The sequence below is a fragment of the Phocoena phocoena genome, chromosome 11 (genome assembly GCF_963924675.1).
Source record: "Phocoena phocoena chromosome 11, mPhoPho1.1, whole genome shotgun sequence".
Lineage (NCBI taxonomy): Eukaryota > Metazoa > Chordata > Mammalia > Artiodactyla > Phocoenidae > Phocoena > Phocoena phocoena.
The window spans coordinates 99,269,886-99,297,826 of record NC_089229.1 but is presented as its reverse complement, the minus strand read 5'-3'; the positions used below and the strand labels follow the sequence as shown (position 1 = coordinate 99,297,826).

General features: G+C 53.9%; 1 protein-coding gene across 4 annotated transcripts; it reads right to left on the bottom strand.

The window, feature by feature from the left end:
- Positions 1-26: 26 nt before the first annotated feature.
- Positions 27-27,941, bottom strand: DDX11 (DEAD/H-box helicase 11). Of its 4 annotated transcripts, XM_065888295.1 has the most exons (27): positions 27,798-27,941; positions 24,168-24,416; positions 23,643-23,729; positions 23,190-23,338; positions 17,311-17,316; positions 16,690-16,735; positions 15,822-15,929; positions 15,570-15,657; positions 15,000-15,211; positions 13,421-13,573; positions 12,593-12,639; positions 12,198-12,277; positions 11,308-11,352; positions 11,140-11,207; positions 8,190-8,228; positions 7,907-8,018; positions 7,641-7,772; positions 7,042-7,154; positions 3,022-3,094; positions 2,598-2,701; positions 1,827-1,976; positions 1,497-1,565; positions 1,278-1,378; positions 846-930; positions 492-570; positions 157-311; positions 27-56 (listed from the first exon to the last, which is right to left on the bottom strand). In XM_065888295.1, the coding sequence occupies exons 1-27, from the start codon at positions 27,939-27,941 to the stop codon at positions 27-29; spliced, it is 2,724 nt and encodes a 907-aa protein (XP_065744367.1). The 4 variants fall into 4 exon arrangements, with proteins under 4 accessions (XP_065744367.1, XP_065744368.1, XP_065744370.1 ...); XM_065888296.1 differs by lacking the exon at positions 17,311-17,316; XM_065888298.1 differs by lacking the exons at positions 1,827-1,976; positions 17,311-17,316.

The window sequence follows — 27,941 nt, the reverse complement described above, 5'->3', positions numbered from 1 at the left end:
TGACCAGGCAGTGGTGCAGCCATCTGTCAGGAAGAGCCAGACTTCTCTCTATGAAACTGTGGAGAGAGGAAAGACAGGGAGACACCGGCTGTGGGCGGGGCGGGGTGGGGCTGGGGGGTGGGAGGTTCTGGGGACAGAGAGAAAGGCAGGACTGACCTTCCGCAGAGCAGCAAAGGCAGGGCCAAAGGTGGCTTTGACCTGCACGCGGTCCCGGATCCAGGCCGGCAGCTTTGCCAGGATAGGAGGGCGGGCGTACCGCTGGTCCAGGAGCACGATGCTGGCAAAATCCTTCTGGTGCCTGATGGCCCTGCCTGGATGGGGACAGAGGTTGGGGGTCTGAGTTAAACCTGCCTCCCCCCACAGTGCGTTTCTACTGTGTCCCCTTCCCCTTGCTCAGCGCTCGGGCTGGAGAGATGGCAGGTGAAATCCCTCCTTCCTGTCGCCTCACTCTCCAGCCAGCCATCTCGCCAGCAGCGTCAGCCCAGGCTCACCTATGGATTGGTTGACGGCCTTCATACACAGGTTCTCCACCAACGCCTTCCCAGGGGGCACCTGGCCTGGGGCTCGGGGCTGGAAAGGGCAAAGGAGGTGACCCGTCAGAGCGGACTCTTGCCTCCTCCTAGTGTTTTCGGTGACAGTGACACAGCCGGGCTCTGGAGCGGGACCCGTGGGCCTCGTGGGCACAGCAGCCGGCATGATAGGTGATGGCATGGAGAAGCTCAGGGGCTGTGGAGGGGCGTACTGTCGCTCTGGAGCAAACGGGACACACGCGTCCCAGGGCAAGGGGGAGTCACAGCCGTGGGGTGCCCCCTCCCTTCATCCTCAGAGGCACTGGCGGTACTCACAAGGGTCTGGTCCAGGTAAGCCATCTTCTCCTGCAGCTCTGCAGACCTGATGCTGGGGAAGGGCATGCCCACCATGACCACACACCTAGGGCGGAGGCACACGCGAGTCACGGCAGCTGGGCGGTGCCCAGGACAAGGGGCCCGTCCTCACCCACACCTCCACTCCACTTCCTTCCGCCTCTCCCTCCCCTCGTCCCTACCACCTGGAGAGGGTTTTCTCAGCGGAGGTATCTGGTCTAAACCAAGGAACTGAGTTCTGATCAAGTGAGGGGCTGCCTGATTTTCCGCCTGGCCCCAGAGGGCCAAGTCCAGAGTTGCTGCATCCGTGCGCCTCGCGGGTGACGGGCCTGAGCAGTCAGCCCGGGTGTGGACTCCGAAGGCGCCAGATGGGTGGGTGTCAGAGCCGCGGGAGATGGGAAGCCCACCCCTTACCGGCCAAGGTTGTCAGAGAAGTTGATGCCTTCACTCATCTTCCCTCCGACCACGGAGAACATCAGGGCCCCTGTCACCATGCCCCCTGCCTGGCCACAGTGCTGCAGGAAACACCCAGCCCAGAGCTGCAGAGCCAGGGCGTGGACGCCAGCCACGGTACTTTCAGCTGCCAGCGCCACGTGCCCTTTGGACCCAAGGCCTCAGAACCACACCTCTTACCTGAATGCACCTGGAATACTCCAGCAGCACCTGCTCCACCTGGTTCACTCTCTGGGGCTCCTGAAATATCTGAAGGTAAACATATAATGTCTCCCAGAAAAGGGTTTCAGAATGCCTGGGTCTTGGGTGGCTCTTGGCCTTCTGTTTTCCAGACTGGGGACTGGAGAAGCCCACAGGGCCAGGGCCCTTGGGGAGATCCCTTGGATGGTTATCAGGGATTGGAAGCGGGGGTGAGGAACTAGCGGAAGCCCCTGCACACAAGAAATCCAAGGAGGAGCTCTGGGTGCCAGCGTCCTCTCGAGTGGGAAGTCCAGCGGAGCAGCCACTCACCTTCTTCCTGACAGCCAGGCGGGCCAGCAGGCCACTCTTGTCCCAGTGGGCGTGGACCTGGCGTTGGTACGCATAGGAGGGGAAGAAACAGACCACCCCTCCCGGCACCACGTTGCACAGGTTACAGAGGATGCGACCCGTCTCATCCATCTAGGGAGGAAAGACAAGGAACCCGCCACGGAGCCATTCCTGAAGCCCCCCAAAAAGGCTCAAAGCCAAGTATAGCAACCCACGGGTGACTGCGGGGGAGGGGGGCACGGCCAGGTGGCTCCCTGGGGTGGAATGTGCCACCCTCCCTACCACACACCCGATGATGCTTCTGGTGCCTGGTAGCATCTGTGACACACCACCGTGCTGGCACACCAGAGCTAAAACCCACTGTGGGATGCCGCTCAGTCCACTGTTCTCCAACTCCCAACATCCTGGAGGGGATTAAGCCCCGTCTGTGACAAATCAGGCACTGAAAACCCCAGGCATGCCACTAGAGGTGTGCTCCCAACACCCGCATTCCTGCCAGGCGGAGCCCACAAAGCCGGACGGCAAGAGAACCAAAGGCGCGGAGCAGCCTGCTCGTGAGCTTCGTTTAAAGAAAACGTCCTCGGCAGCCGGAGGCATGAGGCTGGGGATGGCTCAGACCTTCCGTGGTAAACTTCTAGATCCTGCCCACCCTGTGCCAGCTGTGATGCTCGGCCCTGGGCAGGGTGCCCCCATCCCTAAGTCTGCCTCCTGCCCCCGCAAAGGCCGTGGGAAGGCAGGCTGCCTGGTACAGACCATCTGAGGCAGCTCTCTCTTCTGGTACGTGAATTCCAGCTGCTGGTTGGAGGGCCCGCTGCAGATGACGAGGGGCAGGATGTTGTCTGCAGGGATCACGTGACCTGGCGAGACCCAGTGAGGCTGAACTGGAGTCGACTGTCCCGCAAGGCAGAGTCCAGGAAGAGCTTCCCCCGACCCTGTCTTCCAGACTAGGAAGAGCAATTCACGGCCCCCGCCCCCCACCCCGTTTCCACACGGGACCGACTCGGCGATGCCCAGGCCTCTCCGTGCAGACACAGGGGACGCAGAGCAGGAGAGCCCAGAGATGGGGAGCTCACGAGGAAGCTGCCCTCTTGTGGCCTCAGCCCCCAGGCCTGATAACAGCACACGGCTGAACACTGACACGAGGCCCAGCCCCGAAACCCTGGGCATGGGTCCTCACCACAGGAGAACTCCACCACGCGCTCAGCTTCCACCCCGGCACACGCCAGCAGCTGCTCCCGGAAGTCGGACACCTGCAGACCACAAAGCCAGCTCTGTCATCTCCCAGAGGCCTGGGCCAGGAGGCGACAAGTACGTAAGAACAGAAAAAAGAGGCAAAAGGAAAGGCTGCTAACAGATTCATTAAAAGAAAAAAAATAAATAATGATACCCAGTGTTGGCAGCCTCATTTAAACCACTTGTGGGAACAGCAAGAGAAATTCAGCAATTTGAAACAGTGGTTCTAAACCCTGGCTATGCAACAAAATCACCACTTGGAATTTAAAACATATATATATGGTCAGGGCCCAGCCCAAACTATTGAATAAGAATCTCTAGTGGGAAGACATATGCATTTGTATTTTTAAAGAGCTCCGGGTTTTCACCTATCAAACTGGCAAAAATCCCAAAGTCTGACTGCTCTCTGGAGAACCAGGCATTCTTATATGTTGCCTGCGGGCCACAGGCTAGCACAATTCCTGTGGAAGGGGGATTTGACACTATTTAACAAAGTAGACATATTTTTACTTTTTAACCCACAGTCCCCTATCTAGGCATCTCCCCTGAAGTACAGCTCCACAAACCAAACATATGCGCAAGGACAGTCCTTGTGAGGTTATCCGTAACATCCTGCATTTCAAGAGAGACTGGCCGAAGGAGCTACCCTATCTCCCCCAGCAGACGACCCCGCAGCTAACAGAAGGAACGCAGACCACCCTGTGCACTGCTAACGTGTGATCGCCAGAGCATGCTGGGAAGTTAAAGCTGACTGAGCTCCCTTTAATGTAAGAAAGGAAAGGGAGGGCTTCCCTGGTGGCGCAGTGGTTGGGAGTCAGCCTGCCGATGCAGGGGACGCGGCTTTGTGCCCTGGTCCGGGAAGATCCCACATGCCGCAGAACGGCTGGGCCCGTGAGCCATGGCCGCTGAGCCTGCGCGTCCGGAGCCTGTGCTCCGCAACGGGAGAGGCCACAACAGTGAGAAGCCTGTGTACCGCAATAAATAAATAAATAAATAAATAAAATAAAAAGGAAAAAAAATTTGCTCATCTTTGCAAAAAAAAATTAGAATGAAACACTGGAGGAATAGACCAGTAGCTAATAAAAATGATTACCTTTGGGAATGGGGAACGGTTTGAAGAGGGACAGAGGTGAGACTGAATACGTCTTGCTATATGGTATAGCAAAACTTGTTTAAAAGTTTCGACTTTTGAACCATACAGATATGGACATTTTTAAGAACATAAAGTAAAAAGGCAAACTAAAATTGAAAACAAAAACTGAAAGCCTACCTCCCTATCAAACTCAGAATATAGCCACACAGAGAAAAGCTTGACTTCAAGTGACTTTGTATCACTAATGACCACATATCCTTAGTGGGGTACTTTAAAGGCAAAAAATAAATGCATGTAAATGAATTCAATCAGTAGTTTCTTGTTAGAATACTGGTATAATTTTTTTTTTGGGGGGGGGGCCACAGCATGTGGGATCCTAGCTCCCCGACCAGGGATCGAACCTGTTCCCCCTGCACTGAGAGTGCAGAGTCTTAACCACTGGACCGCCAGGGAAGTCCCAGAATACCGGTATAATTTTGAAACTATTTTAAGTATATTCGAGATAGAGCAAATAAGTAATTACGTTAATGTGACAAGAAATCAAGCTGCAGCCTAACAGATACTACGTAAGGTCAAGTAAAATGACTGATTTTGATACAGAAATGTCACTGTGGACTCATAATGTCTGAAAACTATTCCCTAGGTCTGTCCCCTGAAATGGCCTATAAACGGTGATGACCCAGGAGCACTGTGAACGCCCTAGCTCCCAGATGTTGGTTTCTAAGTACCAATCCCCCTTTGAAGAAACCAGGGCACCCTGGACAAATGAATGATTCCAGGTCTCGGGCAAAGAAAGTGTTAAGGTGAGCCCAGGACATTTTTTTGTGCTGAAAGCAGGGAAGCCTCCCAAGACTAAGGGGGAAAAAAAAAAAAAAAAAAAAAAAAGACTAAGGGGGCCATGTCAAAGGGGCCAGAGCAGCATGAGGGGTTCCCACAGGCCAAGTCTCAGAAAATCTGAGCGTCAAAAACAGCGACTATGGACTTCCCTGGTGGCGCAGTGGTTAAGAATCCACCTGCCAGTGCAGGGGACACGGGTTCGAGCCCTGGTCCAGGAAGATCCCACATGCCACGGAGCAACTAAGCCCGTGTGCCACAACTACAGCGCCTGTGCGCCACAACTACTGAGCCCGCAAGCCACAACTTCTGAGCCCACGTGCCTAGAGCCCGTGCTCCGCAACAAGAGAAGCCACCGCAATGAGAAGACCGCGCACTGCAATGAAGAGTAGCCCCCGCTCGCCACAACTAGAAAAAGCCCGCGTGCAGCAACGAAGACCCAGCCCAGCCAAAAATAATTAAAAAACAACAGCAACAAAAAACAGCAACTATAAATGATTCTAACACACCAGTGAATAAAAGTCTACTTCTATACACAAGAAAGAAAAATGGAAAAATAATACAGCTACAGGGGTGACTCTAACAGGAAGCTGAGGTTGGGAGCTGACGGCTTGAGGAGGTTGAAGAGCCTTTGCCTTTCAGCCAGTAAGTCTTGGTTCTAAGACACATCCTAAGGAAGTGACCGCTGTGCAGAGATGCAATTGTACCTCCCACTCTATCGTTTAAAACAGAGGAACTGCAAATCGCCTAGATACCTGACAAAAGAAGGGTGGTCGTATGTGACAGATTCACATAACGGATAAAGTGTAGCCAGAGCTGGGCAGGAGAAATGCATATTCGCTGACAAGGAAGAATGCTGAAGGTGCTCTGCTGAGAGAAGCAAGTTGTAACAGCAGCGCGTGGAGACACCATTCTTGTTTATAACAGCAGCGCGTGGAGACACCATTCCTGTTTATAACAGCAGCGCGTGGAGACACCATTCTTGTTTATAACAGCAGCGCGTGGAGACATCATTCTTGTTTATAGCAGCAGCGCGTGGGGACACCATTCTTGTTTATAACAGCAGCGCGTGGAGACACCATTCTTGTTTATAGCAGCAGCGCGTGGGGACACCATTCTTGTTTATAGCAGCAGCGCGTGGAGACACCATTCTTGTTTATAACAGCAGCGCGTGGAGACACCATTCTTGTTTATAACAGCAGCGCGTGGGGACACCATTCTTGTTTATAGCAGCAGCGCGTGGGGACACCATTCTTGTTTATAGCAGCAGCGCGTGGGGACACCATTCTTGTTTATAGCAGCAGCGCGTGGGGACACCATTCTTGTTTATAGCAGCAGCGCGTGGGGACACCATTCTTGTTTATAGCAGCAGCGCGTGGGGACACCATTCTTGTTTATAGCAACAGCGCGTGGGGACACCATTCTTGTTTATAGCAGCAGCGCGTGGGGACACCATTCTTGTTTATAGCAGCAGCGCATGGAGACACCATTCTTGTTTATAACAGCAGCGCGTGGAGACACCATTCTTGTTTATAACAGCAGCGCGTGGAGACACCATTTTTTTTTTTTTAAATATGTATGTGTATTTGTAAAAACTATGAATACAAAGACTATTGTAATGCTATACACCTAAACGAATCTTTTGTTGGCGGAATTATCTATTTCCTGTTTTTGCTTGTCTCTGCTCCCTACAATGAAAATGTTTCCTAAATATGTATACTAAAACTTAAATTTATAAAAGAAAGAGAAGGTTTTACCTATGGTGGGTACAGGAATGGAAAGGCACTCTATTCTGGGTCTGAAACTCCAGAATGGCTTTCTCTGGAGAAGTGGCTACAGAAACACCAGGGCTAGGCAGTGCCCACCCCACCCCAGACCCAGCCACGAGACAGGACAGCAACGCCACCTGGTGGACACTGCTTGGCTGGCTCAAGCTAACCCCCTTCTGGTTGGGGGACTCACAGGATGGGAAGAGGCCTGATGCTACATCCTCCCCAACCCAACAGCTGGGCGCGAGAGGCTGGGCCGTGTCCTTACCGGTTGCATGGTGCCCCCTGCAAGGACCACCGCCCGGCATTCCTTTACCACCTGGGCAAAGTGCACGGCTGGATTCAGGAGCAGGAATTTGAGGCTGCTCTGACTTAGGCTGCCTAAAGAAAGAGAAAGACAGCTACATGGAGAAGGGCAGGTGCAGGCCCAACAGAGACCTCCATCTGCCTGAGACAAAGGGATGTCCAGTCGGGTCCATGTAGAAGCCATAAGAGATACAACTTTCTCTTTAAATTAGACCCATCTCATCTCCAGGACAATCCTGAGGTAGATGGCAGGACTGTCTCCCTTTTCACATGAAGAACTGAGATTTAGGGAGAAACTGGTCCAAGTCATGCAGCTCATAGGTGATGGAGCCACGACTCCAACAAAGCCCACCTGACCTTCACACTGGGCTACGCGGAGTCTCTGGCAACCTCGCCCGAGACCAGCCAGCAGCCCAGCACCTCTTCATCCCTCCTCACCCCCCTCGACTACTGGCGTGGGTCACAGGTGGCCAGTTTTCACCCATTTCTGTGTCCCAAGCTGGTGGGGTACCAGATGGAAGTAAAGCAGCCTGGCTCCAGGCTGGCTCCTCCCGGGGTTACCTTGACGGCTCAGGATGACCCTGCCATCCTGGTTGGCAGTGGTGAGAGCTGCGAGGAAGCCTTCGATGTGCATCAGCGGGGAAGCGGGCCGCGGTGCCCTGTCCTCCCCCTCCTCCGCGGGGGCTGCAGGAGCTGCACAGAGCAGAGGAAGGAGGGTCTGGGAGCCCGGACAGCAGGGGGCTCCCTGCACCTGGGCTAAAGCCATCCTCCGGGAAGACCATGCGTGAGGAAGGCCAACTCTTGCCCAGGCTCCCCCTCTGACTCACCCGCAGTCACCCCCGGCTGCAGGCTCTGCAGGAAGTGCTGGAACCCGGACAGTTTGGGCTGCTCCCTGGAGGGCGCCAGGACCGCCCCGTACCTCTCTGTGAAGCCGAAGAGCTGGGACAGGGATGAGAGCAGTGGTTGTGAGAGGGAGCCGGATGGGCCCCTCCCCGCCCCCCGCGAGCTGCCGCACGGTGAGCACGGAGACAGGGCGTTCGGAGGTTCGGCCGGCCAGGAGAAGAGACGCACGGAGGACAGCGACGGGGGCCCGCGCAAAGGGACACCTACCTTTCTGCTGACCATGCTCTTTTCACAGTAGCGCTTCACCTGCGAAAGCAAACCCAGCCAGAGGCGCCGGGAAAACAAATCCAGCTGGAGAAAGCCACCTTCCAAACGACAGGAGCAGGCCCACGCCACCCCCCAGGTGCCCAAAGCGCCTCTTGTGGTCGCATCACCCTCCTGCCTGAGGCCTCCCCTCTGCCACTGTCCCCCCACTGCGTGCGCGCACACACGCACACACACACGCACACACACACACACACATGCGTGCGCACACGGTGCCCTGCCACAAGGGACTCGGCAGCACGGCACAGCCTCTCCTCTCTAAAGGTGCTTGGTGATGGCCACGTCCCCTCTGCTCTCCTGCACCATGACAGCAAAGCTGGACCTTGAGAATTAAGAGGTAGTTTTTTAAAAATCCTATGAGCAAAAGCACAACACAAAAGGGAGAGCTGGGGCTTCCCTGGTGGCGCAGTGGTTGAGAGTCTGCCTGCCGATGCAGGGGACGTGGGTTCGTGCCCCGGTCCGGGAAGATCCCACATGCCACGGAGCAGCTGGCCCGTGAGCCATGGCCGCTGAGCCTGAGCGTCCGGAGCCTGTGCTCCGCAACGGGAGAGGCCACGGCAGTGAGGGGCCCGCGTACCGAAAAAAAAAAAAAAAAAAAAGGGAGAGCTGGGCTAGGTCAGGGGCATGCGGAGAAGCTTGGTTGTGAGCACAATGTGCAAGATGAGGGGTGTGGAGCCCCTGAAGATCTCTGAAAAGGGGCCATCTTCCACTAAGATTCACTGGGGATGAGAACACCACAATTCAGAAAGAGTCACATACCACCATGTTCACTGCAGCACTATTTACGACAGCCAGGACATGGAAGCAACCTAAGTGTCCATCGACAGATGACTGGATGAAGAAGATGTGGCCCATATACACAATGGAATATTACTCAGCCATAAAAAGAAACGAAATTGCGTTATATGTGTAGTGAGGTGGATGGACGTAGAGTCTGCCATGCAGACTGAAGTAAGTCACAAAGAGAAAAACAATACCACATGCTAACACATATATATGGAATTTAAAAAAAATGGTACTGGGACTTCCCTGGTGGCGCAGTGGTTAAGAATCCACCTGCCAGGGCTTCCCTAGTGGCGCAGTGGTTGAGAGTCTGCCTGCCGATGCAGGGGACATGGGTTCGTGCCCCAGTCTGGGAGGATCCCACATGCCGCGGAGCAGCTGAGCCTGCGTGTCCGGAGCCTGTGCTCCGCAACAGTGAGAGGCCCGCGTACCACAAAAAAAAAAAAAAAAAAAAAAAAAAAGAATCCACCTGCCAATGCAGGGGACATGGGTTCAAGCCCTGGTCCAGGAAGATCCCACATGCTGTGGAGCAACTAAGCCTGTGCGCCACAACTACTGAGCCTGTGCCCTAGAGCCCATGAGCCACAACTACCGAAGCCCGCGCGCCTAGAGCCCGTGCTCTGCAAGAGAGAAGCCACCGCAACAAGGAGCCCGCACACCGCAACAAAGAGTGGCCCACACTCGCTGCAACTAGAGAAAGCCTGTGTGCAGCCATGAAGACCCAACACAGCCAAAAAATAAATAAATAAATTTAATAAATAAATAAATAACGGTACTGATGAACCTAGGGGCTGGGCAGGAATAAAGATGCACACAGACGTAGAGAACACACTTGAGGACACAGTGGGGGAAGGATAAGCTGGCATGAAGTGAGAGAGTGACATGGATTTATATATACTACCAAGTGTAAAACAGACAGCTAGCGGGAAGCAGCCACATAGCACAGGGAGATCAGCTCAGTGCTCTGTGACCACCTAGAGGGGAGGGGTGGGATACGGAGGGGATATGGAGATATGTGTTACGTATAGCAGAAACGAACACACCATTGTAAAGCAATTATACTCCAATAAAGATGTTAAAAAAAAAAGATTCACTGGGGAACTCCCTGGTGGTCCAGTGGTTAGGACCCCGCGCTTTCACTGTCGAGGGTGCAGGTTTGATTCCTGGTCGGGGGACTAAAGACCCTGCAAGTTGCGTGGTGTGGTCAAAGAGAAAAAAGAAAAAACGTCACCGGACTGTAGTCTGTAAAAGACACGAGGCAGAGAACAGGACCAGAGACCAGAAAGGAGTGAGGAGGGCGACTGCCTGCTCTGGGGCAGCAGCTGTGGGATGAGAGCACGGCGTCAGGGCCTGGCAGCGTGTGGATGCGAGGCGAGGGGGAAAGGAGTCCAAGGCCATTCGGCCTGCCGCCCGCCTGGCGGGGGATGGCAGCGACCAGGCCAGGGGGCAGCTGGTGTGAAGGGGAAGGGGGAGCAGGGCCTTGAGCCCACACAGCCGGGTCGCCCTGGGCTCCACCGAGCACCACCAGCCCCCTCGTGTGTGTGGCGTGCTGTCCTCCTGAGCTGGGGAGCCTGAATGACGTGGTGCCCCTCCCCTGGAGTCACGGGACCCACGCGCTGCCCTGGACATGGTGCTCCGTGTCGTCAGCAAACCAGACTCACTAAGGTGGTCTGTCAAGCAACAGAGCCTGTGCCCCATCTGGAGGGAGCAGAGGTTGAGGCTGGGCCCAACCCAGGCCAACCCTAGCTGCGTTCTCAGGCACCTCAGCCCGACAGCTGGATCGCAAAGTCATTCGTGCTCTGCCCAGCGCCCAGGAAGACTGTGCCCGAAGACAGGTGGAGGGGAGGCACCTGCGAGCGTCCGCTTATTACACAGAGAGGAAGGCACGGCTCCCCGTGACCCTCTGCCCCAGGCTGAAGACTCCGCCCTCCTGCGACATGAGCTGTGTGTGAGGGTCAGGTACAGTAACTCTACAGACCCTCGGACCTCGAGGCTGCTCAAGGACAGAAGGAATTTACTTTCTATTCCTTCCACCGTCTTAACGCTGTTCCGCCCACAGGGGGCGGGCAGAAAAGGAACCTGGATGTGCCACACAAAGGTGAAAACCTACCTTGAACAGGTTGATGTTGTCGATCTGGCTCTGAAAGAGGAAGTCGCTGACGGTCTTCAGCTCCGTCCCTAAGGGCAAACAAGCGAAGGGCCCTGAAGCCCTCGCTCTGAGGACCGTGGCCTCCGCGCCCCAGAGGGCAGCTCGGAAACGGCTCCCACCTGCTCTTACCTGCCTGAGACAGGCTCTGGGTATTGGGGCTTTGCTTAACGTTCCCTACAAAAGAGAAACAGGTCAGGACGGTGGGCCTCTGGCCCCCATCTTCCCCCTCTGCTCTGTAGTTATCAAGTAAGAACGCTCCTATCTGAAGGGGTCTTCTGCCATTTACAGCACCCAAAGGCCCCACGAAGGGGGCAGGGGGGCCTCAAGGTCTGACCCACGTGCACACGCAGCCCGAGCCTGGCGATGTCATCCTTTCCCACATCCTCCGAGGAGGCGGGGACAGGGACACCCCACTCCACACGGGCGCCAGCAGGAGACGCCCAGGCTGCACGGCAGAGACCCAGTGAAGAGCATCAACGTGAGACAGGTCCCCCCGAAAAGCCCTGCTGCCTCTCTGCCCTTCAGCTTCTATAAAAGCTCGCATAGGAACTGCCAGAGGGAAGTCATGTGGCTCCGAATGACGCCAAGAAGTGTGGGCCCCGGAGCCAGAGGACTCCAGTCCCTCTCACCGGGCTCACGAACCACAGGCCGGTCACCTCTGCTCTGGGCTTCAGTTTACTGGCCCGAGGGTTACCGTGCCTGCGCCGCCTTCCTCACAGGAGCACCCGAGTCCTGAGTCCCATCACTGTGACGTAAAGTGTCATACACACATTTATATCACAGTATATTATTATTACTGCCACCTGTGGGGTCGGGCCTGGCAAAATAACAAGGACTCAGAACAGGGGCAAATCAACCAGGGCTCTAAACAAAGGTCTAAGGCCGGACAAATAAGAATTTTCTAAGTCAATGGCCAAGGCGATTCCTGAGAGACAGAAACCCCAGGGGTCCTGACTGGCATCCGGGGGACGGAGCCCAGCAGGCTCAGCAGCTGGCCGCAGGGCGGGGAGGCTCCTTACCGCCCAGCACAGTCACGAACTTCTCCAGCACATACAGGATCTGCTTGATGTACATCAGGTTCTTGGCCTTCAAGCGCTTCCTGGGGAGAAGCCAGTGGACATCGGCGGGAGGACCCCGACTTCCCCTCCCGGTGCCTGAGCTGAGGCCCTCCTGTCTGCTGTCCTCCCAACTGGGTCACGAGCTACACACGCTCTCCCAGAAGGGCGGCTCACTGTGGCCCAGGGCCCGCACGGCCTCCTGGGGTGCACGCCTAACAAACAGGAGGCGAAAGCACGCTGGCCCCCATCATGCCGGGCCTGGCCAGATGCTACCCCGGTGCCTCCTCTCGCAGGCTGGCTTTGGGGTGCCGAGGCTGAGCGGGGCCTTCCCAACCCCTCGGGGGGCAACGTCTCACCCATATCGTTCCGTGTACTGGAGCAGCTGGGAGTGGGCCTGGCAGAGCTGGGGGGAGAGCAGAGAGCGATGTGATGGCAGAGCAGGCCCTAGACCAGCAGCCTGGGGCCGTGCCAGAGATGCCCTCGACGATGCCTGGACAACGCGAGCCCAGGACACTTGGGGGGCAGTCGAGGTGAAGGGGCGCTGGTGCAGCGGCATCCGCTGGGGGTCAGGGAAAGGGGGGACGATGACTCGCAGATAACGAACGTCCCTGCTAGTGCTTCCTGGGGTGGGAAAGCCATGCTGTCTGCTGGGAGAGCCGGTTCCAGGCAACCATCACGGCTCCGTCCAGGCCAGCCGGCACTGGGCAGTCCAGGGGGTGGGTGTCACGTGGGCTTGAGGGTCAGAAACCGCTGGTCAAATCCCAGGCTGACCTCGGGCAGCGCTTAACCCTCTCTCAGCCTCCGAGTCTCTACTTAAAACAGCCACCAGCCCGATGCAGAGTCAGCGTGAAGATTAGAGGCACCCCACGTGGTGCAGGGCACATAATGGGCAATGAACAGCGGCTTTCAGAAACCTTGAGCATCCCTCAAAGCAGTATCAACAGTAACAACCAGCTGCACAAGGACCCCTGCTTCTCATCCCACCATCCGGGTCACAGAGACCTAGCTAGCAGCACCCTGGCCTGGAGGACTCTGGGTGACACAGGCTGGGGAGAAGCAAGCGAAGTGCCCGCTGCCTGGGCTGGGTCCCGTCCTAAGTCACGCTGGGGAGCCCCGGCCTCGGCTCAGCGCGCCCGCTGCCCCCCGCAGCAGGCCCTGGCCTGGGAAGGCAGAGGCCGACCCACCTGGGAACCGCTGACCTCCACGCTGTGGATTCCGGTGATGGTGTCGATCAGGTTGTGGGCCTCGTCGATGACCACGACCTGGCCCTGCAGCCGGATCCCCGCCGCCTGCCGGGCGGCCGCGTGCAGCAGTATCTGGTAGGGCAGCACCACCAGCTGGAGGGGGAGAGGCGGCCTGAGGTGGGAGCAGGACCCCTCCCACAGTGGGCGGGCCCAGCCCCCGGAACGCGCGTAGGCGGGCACTCCGGAGAGAAAGCTAGAGCAGCTTACTGTGCTTTGAGCTGGAGAACCTTCCCCGGAAAGTCTTATGTGGAACGTCAGCTACAGAACAGATAAAACTGGAGCCGACTGCACTTCCGAGTGGACCAAGGGCGGAGGGGCCTGGAGCCCCTGCTGCAGAGCCCCTTCTGCGCCCCCAACGCCCTCAACACACTGTGACAGCACTGGGGCCCAGAAAGCAGCCCTGGGTTCTGGCCCTGGAGCCGCCACTTCCCAGCTGTCTGACTCTGGGACAGTCAACCTTTCTGAGCCTCGGTTTCCTCGTCTGCAAAACGGGCTTGAGGAAGTCTATCTCAAGTGAGGGTTAAGGGGGGGGCGAGGCGGGGTAACAAAAATAAAAGCACTCTGTCAATTTCTTAGGTGCCGTGTTGTTATGACGATTTTCCAGTTAAAAGGATACCGATAAAGTGAAAATCCAAAAAACTGGAAACTTAAGGCCCAGGCTTTAACACTGGCCCTGCTACTCATGTGCTGTGAGGAAACAGATCAATCACAAACCCTCCTGGGCCCCGGGGGTCCTCACGCGTAGAATATGAATACCTGCCGTAGCCACTTCAGTGGGCTACTGTAAACAAAAACGACGTGCCAAGGGCCTTAAAAAGTCGAGATCATAAGAGTTTCAGGATATCTCACTATACGGGCACCCAAGTGTGTCCAGACCCCAGGAGGGCTGAGACCACCGTGAGGCTGGGTAGGCTCCCCTCACGCTCAGTTCCGGGCAGCACACTGACAAGCGTCTAACTGCCAGGTAAATGTTATTACTAACACAGTTCCCGCATCTTTAAAAATCTATGAAAAAAGTCTTCTCTTGATTATATGAAATTCTCCATAAACGATACATTATTTCCAAAAGTCATTCAAATTCAGGGAGTAGAAAGAAAACAGTTAAATCATACCACCAAATAACAATGATATCATTTTTGACTCCATACAGCAAGTCTAGGGAAAGGGTCTCCACCTGTGCTGCAGGCAGGTGCGCGAGGTGGGACGACCACGCACCCAAAGGGCACCTGGAAAGACCTTTACGTCCCGTAGCTCCCCACGGCACTCTAGTTTCTGCCCTGGCGCTAAGGTGCCATCCCCCAGGACGCCAACTGTCCCTGCAGCCCAGAGCCACCTAGGCACCTGGGGCCTCCTCCAACCCTATGTACCAGGAGAGAGTGGGTGACGTGTCCTCAGTGGGCGGTGTGTCGGGCAGACAACCACGGCCAGTGACACCCTCCTGAACCAAAAGAGGAGTGAGAACTCCCTCCTGGGCCCCGCTCAGAGCCGAGAGCCACCGCCCAGCCTCCGGGGTCTTCACCTGGGCTGCTGGAATGGCGAACCGGCTCCCGTAGTAGGGACAGGCCCGAGCCTCCTTCCCCAGGGCCACCAGCTGCTCGATGTCCTTCACCTCCAACAGGACCTCGTCCCGGAGGAGCTGCAGCTGCTTATGGCTGTAGAAGGGGCAGGTGGCCCGCGGCTCCAGCCTCCTCCTCCGTCCGGGCTTCTCCTCCTCGGCGACGCTCTTCTTCTCTGAGGGGCGCAGGCACAGGGGCAAAGGCAGAAAGAACCTCAGCTGAGGTTCTGACCGCGGGGCCAGAAGGGGTCTGCACCACGGGGCGGGGCCGCTAAACCCTTCCGGAACTGCTGCTTAAGGACTCTTCGAAACATCCTGGCATTTTACCTCGTCTTCTCTAAGAGGCCTATGATATCGCCTCCTAGCCAGGGTACTGGACTAGATCCAGACTAAAAAGCAAAAAGACCTTTTTCCCCACGTGAGGCTCTTTAGGAAGGAAGCCCGGTCTGCTCTGCCCTCGTTCCCGCCGTTCCCGTCCAGGGCCGCACACGGTCCCAGAGGCCCTCCCTACAGCCTCGGGGCGCTGGAGGCTACCGTGTTTGCTTCTCTGCAGCTCCACGCAGCGGTCGTTGATGAGCTGTACAGAACCTAGCTTTCTCACATCTTCATTGACACAAAGATTCTACAAGACAGAGGAGAGGGTAAGGGACACGGGGCTGGCTAAGCGACACAGAGCAAGCCACCGGGCCTGCCCGCCTCCCAGGAGCAGGTCCTTCCTTCCAAGGACCAGCGAGGCACAGGGACCGGTCCTGCCCTGCTCGCCCGCCCGGCCCCGCCTGCGCTCACCTGCCGAGAGCCCAGGGAGACAAGCCGAGTGTCCTTGCCGAAGGGGCTCTTCTGCACCTCGTGCACGAACTGGGCCAGCTGCGAGTGGGTCCGACTGCAGTAGTAAATCTGCTCGGGGTAGCGGGGTTCAGGGCAGACTGTCAACCCCAAACATTCTCGGCACAGCAAGGAGGGCTGGGGCCTGAGAGGCCGAGGGAATGGAGAGGGCACCCGGGACACAGACCTACGGAAGGCGACCCCCCCCACCCCGCAGACCTCTGCGAGCCCTCAGGCCAGGGCGTCCCCCTCCCCTGGGTCATGCTGGGCCCCTGCTCCTGCCCCTCTGGGAGGCTCGGTCATCTCAGGAAAGGGAGTTTCTCCTCAGTGGTGGCTCTTGACACAGGGAGGACTCCGAGAGTCCAGGGCGTAGGGGGAAGCGGGGCGGGCGGGTCCCCATGCACCTGCCAGGGCTTGGGGGGCGAAGCAGGAAGAGGCTGAGTTCACCTCTCTGTGCGCCCCTCCAAGATTTAGGAGAGCCGGGGAGGAAGAGAGGAAAAGGGGGGTGGGGAGGTATCTGATGTCAACAGAGAAAACCCGAAGTCCCACACACACGAAGCCTGAGCAGCGTCAGAACCACACACAGCTCCCAGCACCCCAGGCAAATGCAAATTCAGACCAGAGGACAGGGGACGAGCCACTGAGAGCCAGGGGCAGAGCACCCGTCCCCCACCTCCTGCCACCCCCAGTGGAAAGGCTGCCCCTCGACGCCCTGGGGCACAGGCGTCTCCCGGGGACCCAGCCCCCCTGCCAAGCACCTGGAGACTCGGGGGCTCCCACCTCCTTCCTGGACCCAGGTCAGTCACAGGAGACCCAGGACCTGGTGTCTCACCTTAGTTACATGTTCTTCCTCCAGGTCATCCTCATCCACGTCTACTCTGAGAGAGGAAAAAACACACAGCACGGAAAAAGTCTTCTCGGGCTTTTGTGTTTTGTTTTTATTCACCTGGAAATTCAATTTTTAAAGGCAGAAATGTGCATTGTCTACAGCTCTCAGAGGAGTTATCAACAGGGTCGGCCTCCGGTCAACAGACGATTGTTCAGGCAGCTCTGTGTGAAAGGCCGGGGTTTAAATCACATGCCACGTGGGGACAAAGTCGGCAGGACCCCATGAGGGGCTGCATGCAGGAGGGAGTGAAGAACATCTTGTGTTCAGAACCAGGTGGGTGTGTCCTCGGAGGCTGCTGTCCCCCGAACCCAGGGCGCCGGAAGCCAAGCTGCAGGACTGGCGGCCCTGGCCTGGACCCTAGCGAGTACTTTTTTCCTTGAATATTCGCAAACTCCACTAAAGTTTTTTACCTCGTCCCCTGGGGAGGAGCAGAAGAGCAGGAAAGGCCACAGGGCACTGGCTGCTCCTGTCCCCCGCCAGAGAGAGATGGGGGACGCGCAGAGCAGTTGGCATCTCAGCCCTGGGCGGGATCACAAGTGTTAGTTCTAATTCAGGCCCTGGAACCGGTGCCTCAGGGCAGGACTCTGAGCACCAACATGGAAAAGCCCAGGACCAAACGGTTTCACCAGTGAATTCTACCAAATAATTAAAGAAGGGCTTCCCTGGTGGCGCAGTGGTTGGGAGTCTGCCTGCCGATGCAGGGGACGCGGGTTCGTGCCCCGGTCCGGGAAGATCCTACGTGCCGCGGAGCGGCTGGGCCCGTGGGCCATGGCCGCTGAGCCTGCGCGTCCGGAGCCTGTGCTCTGCAACGGGAGAGGCTATGGCAGTGAGAGGCCCACGTAATGCAAAAAAAAAAAATTAAAAAAAAAATTAAAGAAATAATGCCAATCGTTCTCAAATGCTTCCAGAAAACCGAAGAGCAGGGAATATTCCCAAACTCATTTCATGAGGCCAGCGTTACTCTGATACCAAAGTCGATAAGGGTACCAGAAGAAAAGAAAATTACAGGACAGTATCCCTGCTGAATATAGATGCAAAAATTCTCAACCAAAGCACATCAGATTCAACAGCACGTTATAAAGATCATATTTCACGATCAAGGAGGATCTATCCCTGGGACGCAAGGATGTTTCAACATAAGCAAATCAATAAATGTGATACATCACATTAACGAAATGAAAGACAGAAAATCATATGATCATCTCAACAGATGCAGAAAAAGCATCTGACAAAATTCAACATCCTCTCATGATAAATATTCTCAACAAATTGAAGAGAAGGAACATACCTTAACACAATGAGGCCATATGTGACAAGCCCGCAGCTAACATCACACTCAGTGGTAAAAGGCTGAATGCTTTTCCTCTAAGATCAGGGACAAGGGTGCCCATTCTTATCACTCATCCTCTACATAGTACTAAAGTCCTAGCCAGAGCACTCAGGCAAGGAAAAGAAATAAAATGCATCCAATTTGGAAAGGAAGAAGTAAAATTGTCTGTTTGAAGATAACATGATTTTATATGTAGCAAACCCTAAAGATTTGACCAAAAAACTGTTAGAATAAACAAATTCAGTAAAGTTGCAGGATTCAAAAATCAACATACAAAAGTCAGTTGCATTTCTATAGACTAACAACAAACTATCTGAAAAAGAAATAAAGAAAACAATCTCATTTACAATGGCATTAAAAAAAGTAAAATACTTAAGAATAACTTCATCCAAGGAGCTGAAAAATCTGTATGCTGAAAACTACAAGATTTTGATAAAAGAAATTGATGAAGACACAAACAAATGGAAAGATAGCCCGTTTATGAATCAGAAGAATTAATGCTACTAAAATGCCCATACTACCCAAAGCCATCTATAGATTCAACTCAACCGCCACCAAGATTCCAATGGCATATTTTACAGAAACAAGAGAAAACAACCCTAAAAATCATACAGAACCAGGAAAGATAGCCAAAGCAATCTTGAGAAAGAAGATCAAAGCTGGAGGTATCAACACTTCCTGATACCAAACTATATTACAAAACTATAGTAATCAAAACAGTACAGTACTGGCATAAAAGCAGACACATAGACCAACAGAACAGAATTGAGGGCCCAGAAATAAACCCCTGTGTATAGAGTCAACTAATTTGAAAATGGGGCCAAGAATACCCAATGGAGAAAAGACAGTCTCTTCAACAAATGGTGCTGGGAAAACTGGATATTCATATGAAAAAGAATGAAACTAGACACCTATCTTACACCACTCACAAATTAACTCAAAATTGATTAAAGACTTAAATGTAAGAAACCTGAAACCATAAAACTCCTAGAAGAAAACATAGGGGAAAAGCTCCTTGACATTGGTGTTGGCAATGATTTTCTGGGTACAACACCAAAAGTACAAGCAACAAAGCAAAAATAAATAAGTGGGACTACTTCAAACTAGAAAGTTTCTGAACGAAAGAAACCATTAACAAAATGATAAGGCGACCTATGGAATGGGAGAAAATATTTGAAAACCATATAGCTGATAAGCGGTTAATATCCAAAATATGTAAGGAACTCGTATAACTCAATAGCAAAAAAAACACAAAAAACAAAAAAAACACCAAAAGCCACATATAATCCAATTTCAAAATGGGCAAGGGAACTGAATAGGCATTTTTCCAAAGAAACATACAAATAGCAAACAGGTATAGGTACATGAAAAGGTGCTCAACATCACTAATCAGGGAAATGCAAATCAAACCCACAGTGAGCTATTACCTCACACTTGTTAGAATGGCTATGATCAGAAAGACGAGATAAATGCTAGTGAGGAGGTAGAGAAAAAGGGAAACCTTAGTGCACTGTTGGTGGGAATGTAAATCGGTACAGTCACTATGGAAAACAGTATGGAGGCTCCTCAAAACATAAAAGTACCATATGATCCAGCAATCCCACTTCTGGGTATTTATACAATGGAAATGGAGTCACTATCTCAAAGAGATATCTGAATCCTCACATCGCTACAATGTTATTTAGAAAACCAAGACATGGAAGCAACCTAAGTGTCCCTTGACAGATGAATGGGTAAAGAAAATACAGTGTGTTTTACATACATACACACACACACACAAAACGGAATATTATTCAGCCACTAAAAAAAGAAGGAAATCCTGCCACTTGCAATAATATGTATGAACCTTGAGGGCATGCTAAGTGAACTGTGTCAGAGAAAGACAAATTCTGTACGATCTCATGTACGGAATCTAAAAAAACCAAATTCACAGAAACGAAGTAGACTGGTGATTTGCTAGGGACTCGGAGGGGGAGGGTGGAGAAATGGGTGAAGGTGGTCAAAGGGTACAAACTTCATTATAAGATGTACAAATCCTGGGCATGTAATGCATGGTGACTATGGTTAATAATACTGTATTGTAAACCTGAAAGCTGCTAAGAGAGCAGATCCCAAACGTTCTCACCACACAAAAGAATGTTAAGTATGTGAGGTGATGGACGTGTTAAACCTTACGGTGGTCATCATTTCACAACATATACATATATTGAATCATCACTTAGGCACATTACACGTCGAGTACAGGCGGGCCTCATTTTATTGCTCATTGCTTTACTGCTTTTTTTTTTTACAAATTGAAAGTCTGTGGTGGCAACCCTGCATCAAGCACGTCTATCGGTGCCATTCTTCCAACAGCATTTGCTCACTTCGTGTCTCTGTGTCACATTTTGGTAATTCTCGCAATATTCCAAACTTCCATTATTATTATATTTGTTACGGTGATCTGTGATCAGTGACCCTTGATGTTACTATTGTAACTGTCTTGGGTGCCCCGAACCACGCCCACACAAGATGACAAACATAACTGTTAAACGTTGTGTGTGTTCTGACTGCTCCACTGACCAGCCATCCCCCCATCTCTCTCCCTCTCCTTGGCTCTCCTCATTCCCTGAGACACAGTCTTGAAATTGGGCCAGTTAATAACCCTACAATGGCCTCTAAGTGTTCAAGTGATAGGAAGGGTCACATGTCTCTCACTTTAAATCAAAAGCTAGAAATGGGGCTTCCCTGGTGGCGCAGTGGTTGAGAGTCCGCCTGCCGATGCAGGGGACACAGGTTCGTGCCCCGGTCCGAGAGGATCCCACATGCCGCGGAGCGGCTGGGCCCGTGAGCCATGGCCGCTGGGCCTGCGCGTCTGGAGCCTCTGCTCCGCGGCGGGAGAGGCCACAAAAAAAAAAGCTAGAAATGAATTTAGCTTAGTGAGGAAGGCATATTGAAAGCTGACAGGCCAAAAGCTTGGCTTCTTACGCCAAAGAGTTAGCCAAGCTGTGAGTGCAAAGGAAAAGTTCTTGAAGGAAATTAAAAGCGCTGCCCCAGTGAACACAGGAATAATAAGTAAAACGGTGTTATTGCTGATATGGAGAAAGTCTGAGTGGTCTGGATAGAAGATCAAACCAGCCACAACATCCCTGTAATCAAAGCCGAATCCAGAGAAAGGCCCTGACGCTCTTTACTTCTATGAAGGCTGAGAGAGGTGAGGGAGCTGCAGAAGGAAAGTCTGAAGCTAGCAGAGGGTGACTCATGAGGCTTCAGGAAAGAAGCCGCCCGCATAACACTCAAGTGCAGAGTGAAGCAGTGAGCGCTGAGGGCGGAGCTGCAGCAAGTTACCCGGAGGATGTAGCTGAAGTGGCTACACCGAACAACGGATTTTCAGTGTAGACGAAACAGCCTTACATTGGGAGGAGATGCCATCTATGACTTTCATAGAGAGGAGTCAGTGCCTGGCTTTCAAAGCTTCAAAGGACAGGCTGACTCTCTCGTCGGGGTTAATGCAGCTGGTGACTTTAAGTTGAAGCCAACGCTCATTTACCGCCCGAAAACCCTAGAGCCCTGAAGAATTATGCTAAATCTACCCCGCCTGTGCTCTGCAAATGAAACAGCAAAGCCTGGATAATAGCACATCTGCTTATGACACAGTTTATGGAATATTTTAAGCCCACTGTTGAGACCTACTGCTCTGGAAAAAAAGGTTGCTGTCAAAATATTAATACTCACTGATGACGCGCCTGGTCACCCAAGAGCTCTGATGGAGACAGTGAGATGAATGCTGGTCTCATGCCTGCTAACACAACACCCATTCTGCAGCCCACGGTTCAAGGAGTAACTTTGACTTTCAAGTCTTATTATTTCAGATACACATTTGTAAGCCTTTAGCTACAGATGGACCTGGGCAAAGTCAATTGAAAACCTTCTGGAAAGGATTCACCATTCTAGATGTTATTAAGAACATGTGTGATTCATAGGAAGAGGTCAAAATATCAACATGAACACGAGTTTGGAAGAAACTGATTCCAGCCCTCATGGATGACTTTGAAGGGTTCAAGACTTCAGTGGAGGAAGTCACTGCAGATGTGGTGAAAACAGCAAGAGAACTAGAATTAGAAGCGGAGCCTGCAGACGGGACTGAACTGCTACAATCCCATGACGAACTTTAATGGATGAGCAGTTGCGTCTTATGGATGAACAAAGAAAGCGGTTTCTTGAGATGGAATCTAATCCTGGTCAGGACGCTGTGAAGACTCTTGAGATGGCAACAAAGGATTTAGAAAATTACATAAACTTAGTTGACAAAGCAGCAGCAGGGTGTGAGAGGACTGACTCCAATTTTGAAAGAAACTCTACTGTAGGTAAAATGCAGTCAAACAGCGTCGCTACGACAGAGAAACTGTTTGTAAGACGGGGAGTCAATCGATGGGGCAAACATCACTGTCGCCGTATTTCAAGAACCTGCCGTGGCCCCCGCAGCCCTCAGCAACCATCACCCTCGTCAGTCAGCTGCCACCAACACTGAGGCAGGACGCGCCACGCCGACAGCAGAGGCTCAAAGGGCATTTGTGAAATTAAAGCACGAATGACGGGGAGGATCTCACGGGGACAGCGTGTCCTAGAAACGGCCCAGGTGTTACCTTCAGCGTTTCTAGCTCACCCAGGAAGTTACAGCTCACAAACTAGAAACCTATGAACCTAGACCAAGCCAAGCCTTAGGTGAAAAGAAAAACATGGGCTGAGGACACCTCGAGGGCTCACATCACAAGCCTCACACGGCCCAGTTTGGTATTAAGAGCCTGAGACTTAGAGCCGGGCCAGCGGAGGTTCAAATCGCCGGCTGGTGGCCTCGGCCAAGGCACAGCGTCCTGCTGGGCTCGGCGTCCTGGGTGCAGAGTGGAGACAAGAATACCACAGAGGGTAGGGAGGTGACGCCTGCCTGAGCTGGCAGAGAAAGGGCCCCTGTCATCATCCTTTGTGCCCCGAGGAGGGGCCTCGCCGGGGGAAGAGGGCAGGCAGCCGGGTTTCCGCCCCGTCGCTGCCCCACAAGTGACTAAGAAGCCAGGCCCGAGAGGAAGGAGCCCCGCGCGGCCACCCCAGGGCAGGGGTGTAGGGGACGCGCTCTCACCCGCTGGCTGAGACTCTCTCCTCGTCACTCTCGTACTCGGCGAGGACCAGCTCGTCCTCCCCGCAGGCCAGCTGCTCGGGCCCCGTGCCTGCTGCCAGCATCGCCCTGCTGAGGCGGAGGAGACGCTCAGTTTCTTCATCTTCCTGTCTCTGCGGAGGAGCGGGGCCGGCGGGGAGAGAGAAAGAAACCTCAGCGCCAGAGCCCCACCCCCTGGCGAGGCGGCCTCTGGGGGCCAGGCCAAGGGCAGCGACACACACGCCATCGACACGGGCCTCACCCGACGGGTGTCAAGGCCCCAGGATGAGTCCCTCAGTGCAGGCTGCCCTGCTACCGGGCGAGGGGCACGTAGCCAGAGGGCACTGGGAGGGGCTGAGGTCCCGGCGCTCGCCCGGATCAACTGCACCGTGAGGCCCCATGCAGGGGGACGCCACCCTGACACGGGCCGCCACTCACCATGCGCTTGGCTGCGAACTTGAGCGAAGCATTGTGACGGATCTGCCGAAGGCGCTCCTCTCGCTTCTTCCTCCTGACCTGCCCCTCCTAGAGGGGAGGGAGCCAGAAAGGAGACCCCTGCAGGAAGCCCCAGCCTCCCCCAGCCCCCATGCACCTCCCTGCCCTGCCAGCCTCCTGTCGGCCAAGCTGTCGAGCTCACTGCTGCGGGAAGTGTGCGCCTCCCTCCCGAAGCCCCACGCTCTCCACCCAGTGCAGCCCGTAAGCGAGTCTGCAGCCAGGGAAGCCTGTGGCCAATGGCAACGGTGCGGTTCCTTTCCTGGGAAAGAATGGGAACCGCCAACCTAGGGAAGGCCTGGTGACATCAGCTTTCTACTGACAGCGAGGGCGTAGCACCATCCACCAGGGCGGTGGCCGGGGGGCTGAGAGGCACCGCGAGGACACGAGCTGTCCTGCTTCGGGATCCACCCAAAATCCTCCCGGAGGCCCCGTTTCCGGATCACCCCACCTCTCGTAACCCGATCTCACCTTTAGTCGGTCCACCAGGTCCCTTTCTTCTTTCTTCTGCACAAACTGAGTGACCCAGTCGGGCTCTCCAGTGGCCCTCGGGGAGCCTGGGCTCTGCTGGCAGGAGGGTGGGGGACACGGGGCCTGGTCCTTCCCATTGTTTAAGGGGTCGGCTCCGGCCTCAAGGAGACGCTCCTCCTCTTCCTGCTTTTTCTGTTCAAAGTCGCGGAGCCAGGAGAGGGCCCCACAAATGAGACTTAAGGATTTTCCCTACAGGAAGAAAAACGTTCTCAGAAATAGAGGATGAGAAACGAAGCTTCCCTAATGACCTTTCCCGTTTTGTTTTTTTAAAGCTTTTTTAAAAAATTTATTTTATTTTATTTATTTTTGGCTGTGTTGGGTCTTTGTTGCTGTGCACGGGTTTTCTCTAGTTGTGGCGAGCAGGGGCTACTCTTCGTTGCGGTGCGCGGGCTTCTCATTGCGGTGGCTTCTCTTGTTGCGGAGCACTGGCTCTAGGCGTGCAGGCTTCAGTAGTTGTGGCACGCGGGCTCAGCAGTTGTGGCTCACTGGCTCTAGAACGCAGGCTCAGTAGTTACGGCGCACGGGCTTAGTTGCTCTGCAGCATGTGGAATCCTCCCAGACCAGGGCTCGAACCTGTGTCCCCTGCCTTGGCAGACAGATTCTTAACCACTGCACCACCAGGGAAGCCCACCTTTCCCGTTTTAATAAAGCCTTCGAGGGAGGTCTGACTTTAAACATCAGAGGGTGCTCTAAGACCAGACTCGGAAAGGAAGGAAAAAGAAGGGGACTGGCAAGAGAATGGCTGGGGGAAAAAAATAGGAAAAAGGGAGAAATAAAAGTGAAATTCTTTAATTATATGGCTCACTGGTCCTCAAAGAATGAAAGTGGCTTATCAAGTTGCATATAAGTACTGCAGGTCATCATAATTAGAAGAACGGGAGAAACTGAATCAACAGCCCAGAAAATAAAGCCAAAAAAACGCACAGCCTGGAATCCTGGATACGACTTGCTGGCGGGGAGATGCAGCCAACGTGCGGACAGAAGGTGATCAGCCCCATGAGTCCCAGTGTCAGGAAGCGTTAAAGCAAGCCAATTGCTCTGGGGAGCACAACTGTTGGTTTAAAGACCAGAATTCTCCCCGTAGGTCCTTGATATGGGGTGAATTGTGTCCCCCCAAATTCACATGTTCAAGTCCTAACCCCCAGTGTCTCGGAATGGGACCCTACTTGAAAATAGGGTCATAGCAGGTGTACTGAGTTAAGAGGAGGGTGGCCCTGACCCAGTAAGACCGGTACCCTTGTAAAAAGGGGAAATGTGGACACAAAGGCAAGGAAGGCAGACGATGGGCAGAGCCGTGGAGAAGCCCGCCGTCCACACGCGGAGGAGGGGGCCTGGACAGCCCTGCTGACACCTCATTCGGGACCTCCGGCCTCCAGACTGTGAGACGATAAATTCCCGCCATTTTGCCCACTCCATCTGTGGTGTTTTGTGATGGCAGCCCGGGCAGACGAAGGTAATAATTTTATGATGAAGTGTGATACTGAGAGACCACTGGATGCTGTGAGCGGAACAGGCATAAGTACCTTAAAAACTACACAAACCTTTAAAAGACAACTATCGACTCTTAAAAAAGAGACAAAAGATCATTCAAGAAAAAAAAGAGACTAAAAATATATAACTGCACCAGGAAGGAAGCTCCATCTTATCTATCACAAGAAGGTCCCAATGACTAAAATCAATAAAGCGAGAAACAGCAGCATAAGCTTGTAATTTCAACATATTCTATCTAAGTGTATTTCTTGTATTCTTTTATTATTTTTTTTTGCGGTACGCGGGCCTCTCACTGCTGTGGCCTCTCCCGTTGCGGAGCACAGGCTCCGGACGCGCAGGCTCAGTGGCCACGGCTCACGGGCCCAGCCGCTCCGCGGCATGTGGGATCTTCCCAGACCGGGGCACGAACCCGCGTCCCCTGCATCGGCAGGCGGGCTCTCAACCACTGCGCCACCAGGGAAGCCCCAGGTATATTTAAGAAACAGTTAAAAGACTTAAAAGCACCTGCCCAAGGAACAGCGTTTGATACATGTGACTTTTTAGATGGTGGGCTCCGTTCTTTGGGTCAGTTTCACGCGACTCTAAAGAGAGGAAGATGAGATGCTTGACAATGTCAGGCGCGGCAGATGGTCGCTGGGGACCCGGCCTCCTCAGATCGAATTACAGGAAGTTGCTCCTGACCCTAACCAGTCTGTCGGTGGGTGGGTCAGGAGGGGAGGAGCCCCACGCACTGGGTTTATTTATTTATTGTCGGCTGCACTGCACAGCACGCGGGATCTTAGTTCCCCAAGCAGAGATCGGACCCACAGCCCGTGGAGCGCAAGCGCAGAGTGGACCACCCCGGAAGTCCCCACGTGCACCGGGTGTAAATGCAAGGTCGGATGCTGGCAGAAAGATGCTACTTTAAAAACCCCTCGGGCTTCCCTGGTGGCGCAATGGTTACGAATTCGTCTGCCAAGGCAGGGGACACGGGTTCGAGCCCTGGTCCGAGAAGATCCCACATGCTGTGGAGCAACTAAGCCCGTGCGCCACAACTACTGAGCCTGCGCTCTTGAGCCCACCAGCCACAACTGCTGAATCCCACGCGCCTAGAGCCTGTGCTCCGCGACAAGAGAAGCCACCGCAATAGGAAGCCCGCGCACCACAACGAAGAGTAGCCCCCGCTCGCCACAACTAGAGAAAAGCCCGCGCGCAGCAACAAAGACCCAACGCAGCCAAAAAAAAAACCCAAAAATACAAAAAACCCTCACTCTGCACAGTATCTTCATGACCCACGTTGTGTGAACTGGCGGAACGGAGCCTCTCCCACTCGCTGTATCTGAAGGAACAAAACGGAACAAGAGCGGCCCGTCCACCCTCTTCCTGCCCCAGGAGATCGTGTCATCCCCGGAGAGAGCGACACACTCCCGTCAGTGGATGAGAAGGAATAAGTCACTTTCCTTCGTTCATTCATTACACACACACAGCTTAAGAGCCCCGAGGCCGACAGTGCCAAGCTCCCCGCAGATGACGGGGACAGAGGAGAGGACCTCAAGGTCCTCGTCCTCCAGGAGGTCACAGCAACACCCACACAGGCAGCTCGCTCTCACGCAGCACTTGCTCTAGAAGGTAATAAAGGGCAAGAGAGAAGTGGGAACCTAACAGTCCTCTGCGGCCAACCTCTAACAAACCCCCTCCTCCCAGGCCAGGAAGGAAAACTGAGGGGCTCTGGACTGGACCCCTCCGTCCCTCAGTAACCCAGTTCCTGGAGAGTAAACCAATATGTCGGATCTGAGGATAAGCCAGAGTAATTTCCACGTTTCTCAGCACCAAAGCGGTCATGCGCCCAGAAAAACCCGGAAGGTTTCAGTGCCACGGTCGTGGTTTCCATGGCCATTAAAATTCTCGTTTGCCTTTAGCCTAATTTTTCTCAGACCCCGGGCCTGTGTTTAACGGCTTAATAGACAGAAACGGCCACTGCTCAGAAAGAACGACTTTGCTCAACCTCAAACCACGACTCTCTGCACATGCAGACAAGCACGCTGGCTCTGCCCTGTCATCAGCGTCTCCCTAGACCCTCTTCAGGCCCCAAATACTTACGGTGCCGGTTGGACTCTCAAATATCCCAATCTTGCCAGCCTCCAACACCTGGTACAGCGCTGCCATGAAGTCTTTCTGGATGGCATAGGGTGTGAAGGGAAAAGGGAAGTGGACGCCACCAGCCTCCTCCGTTTTGTCAGCCAT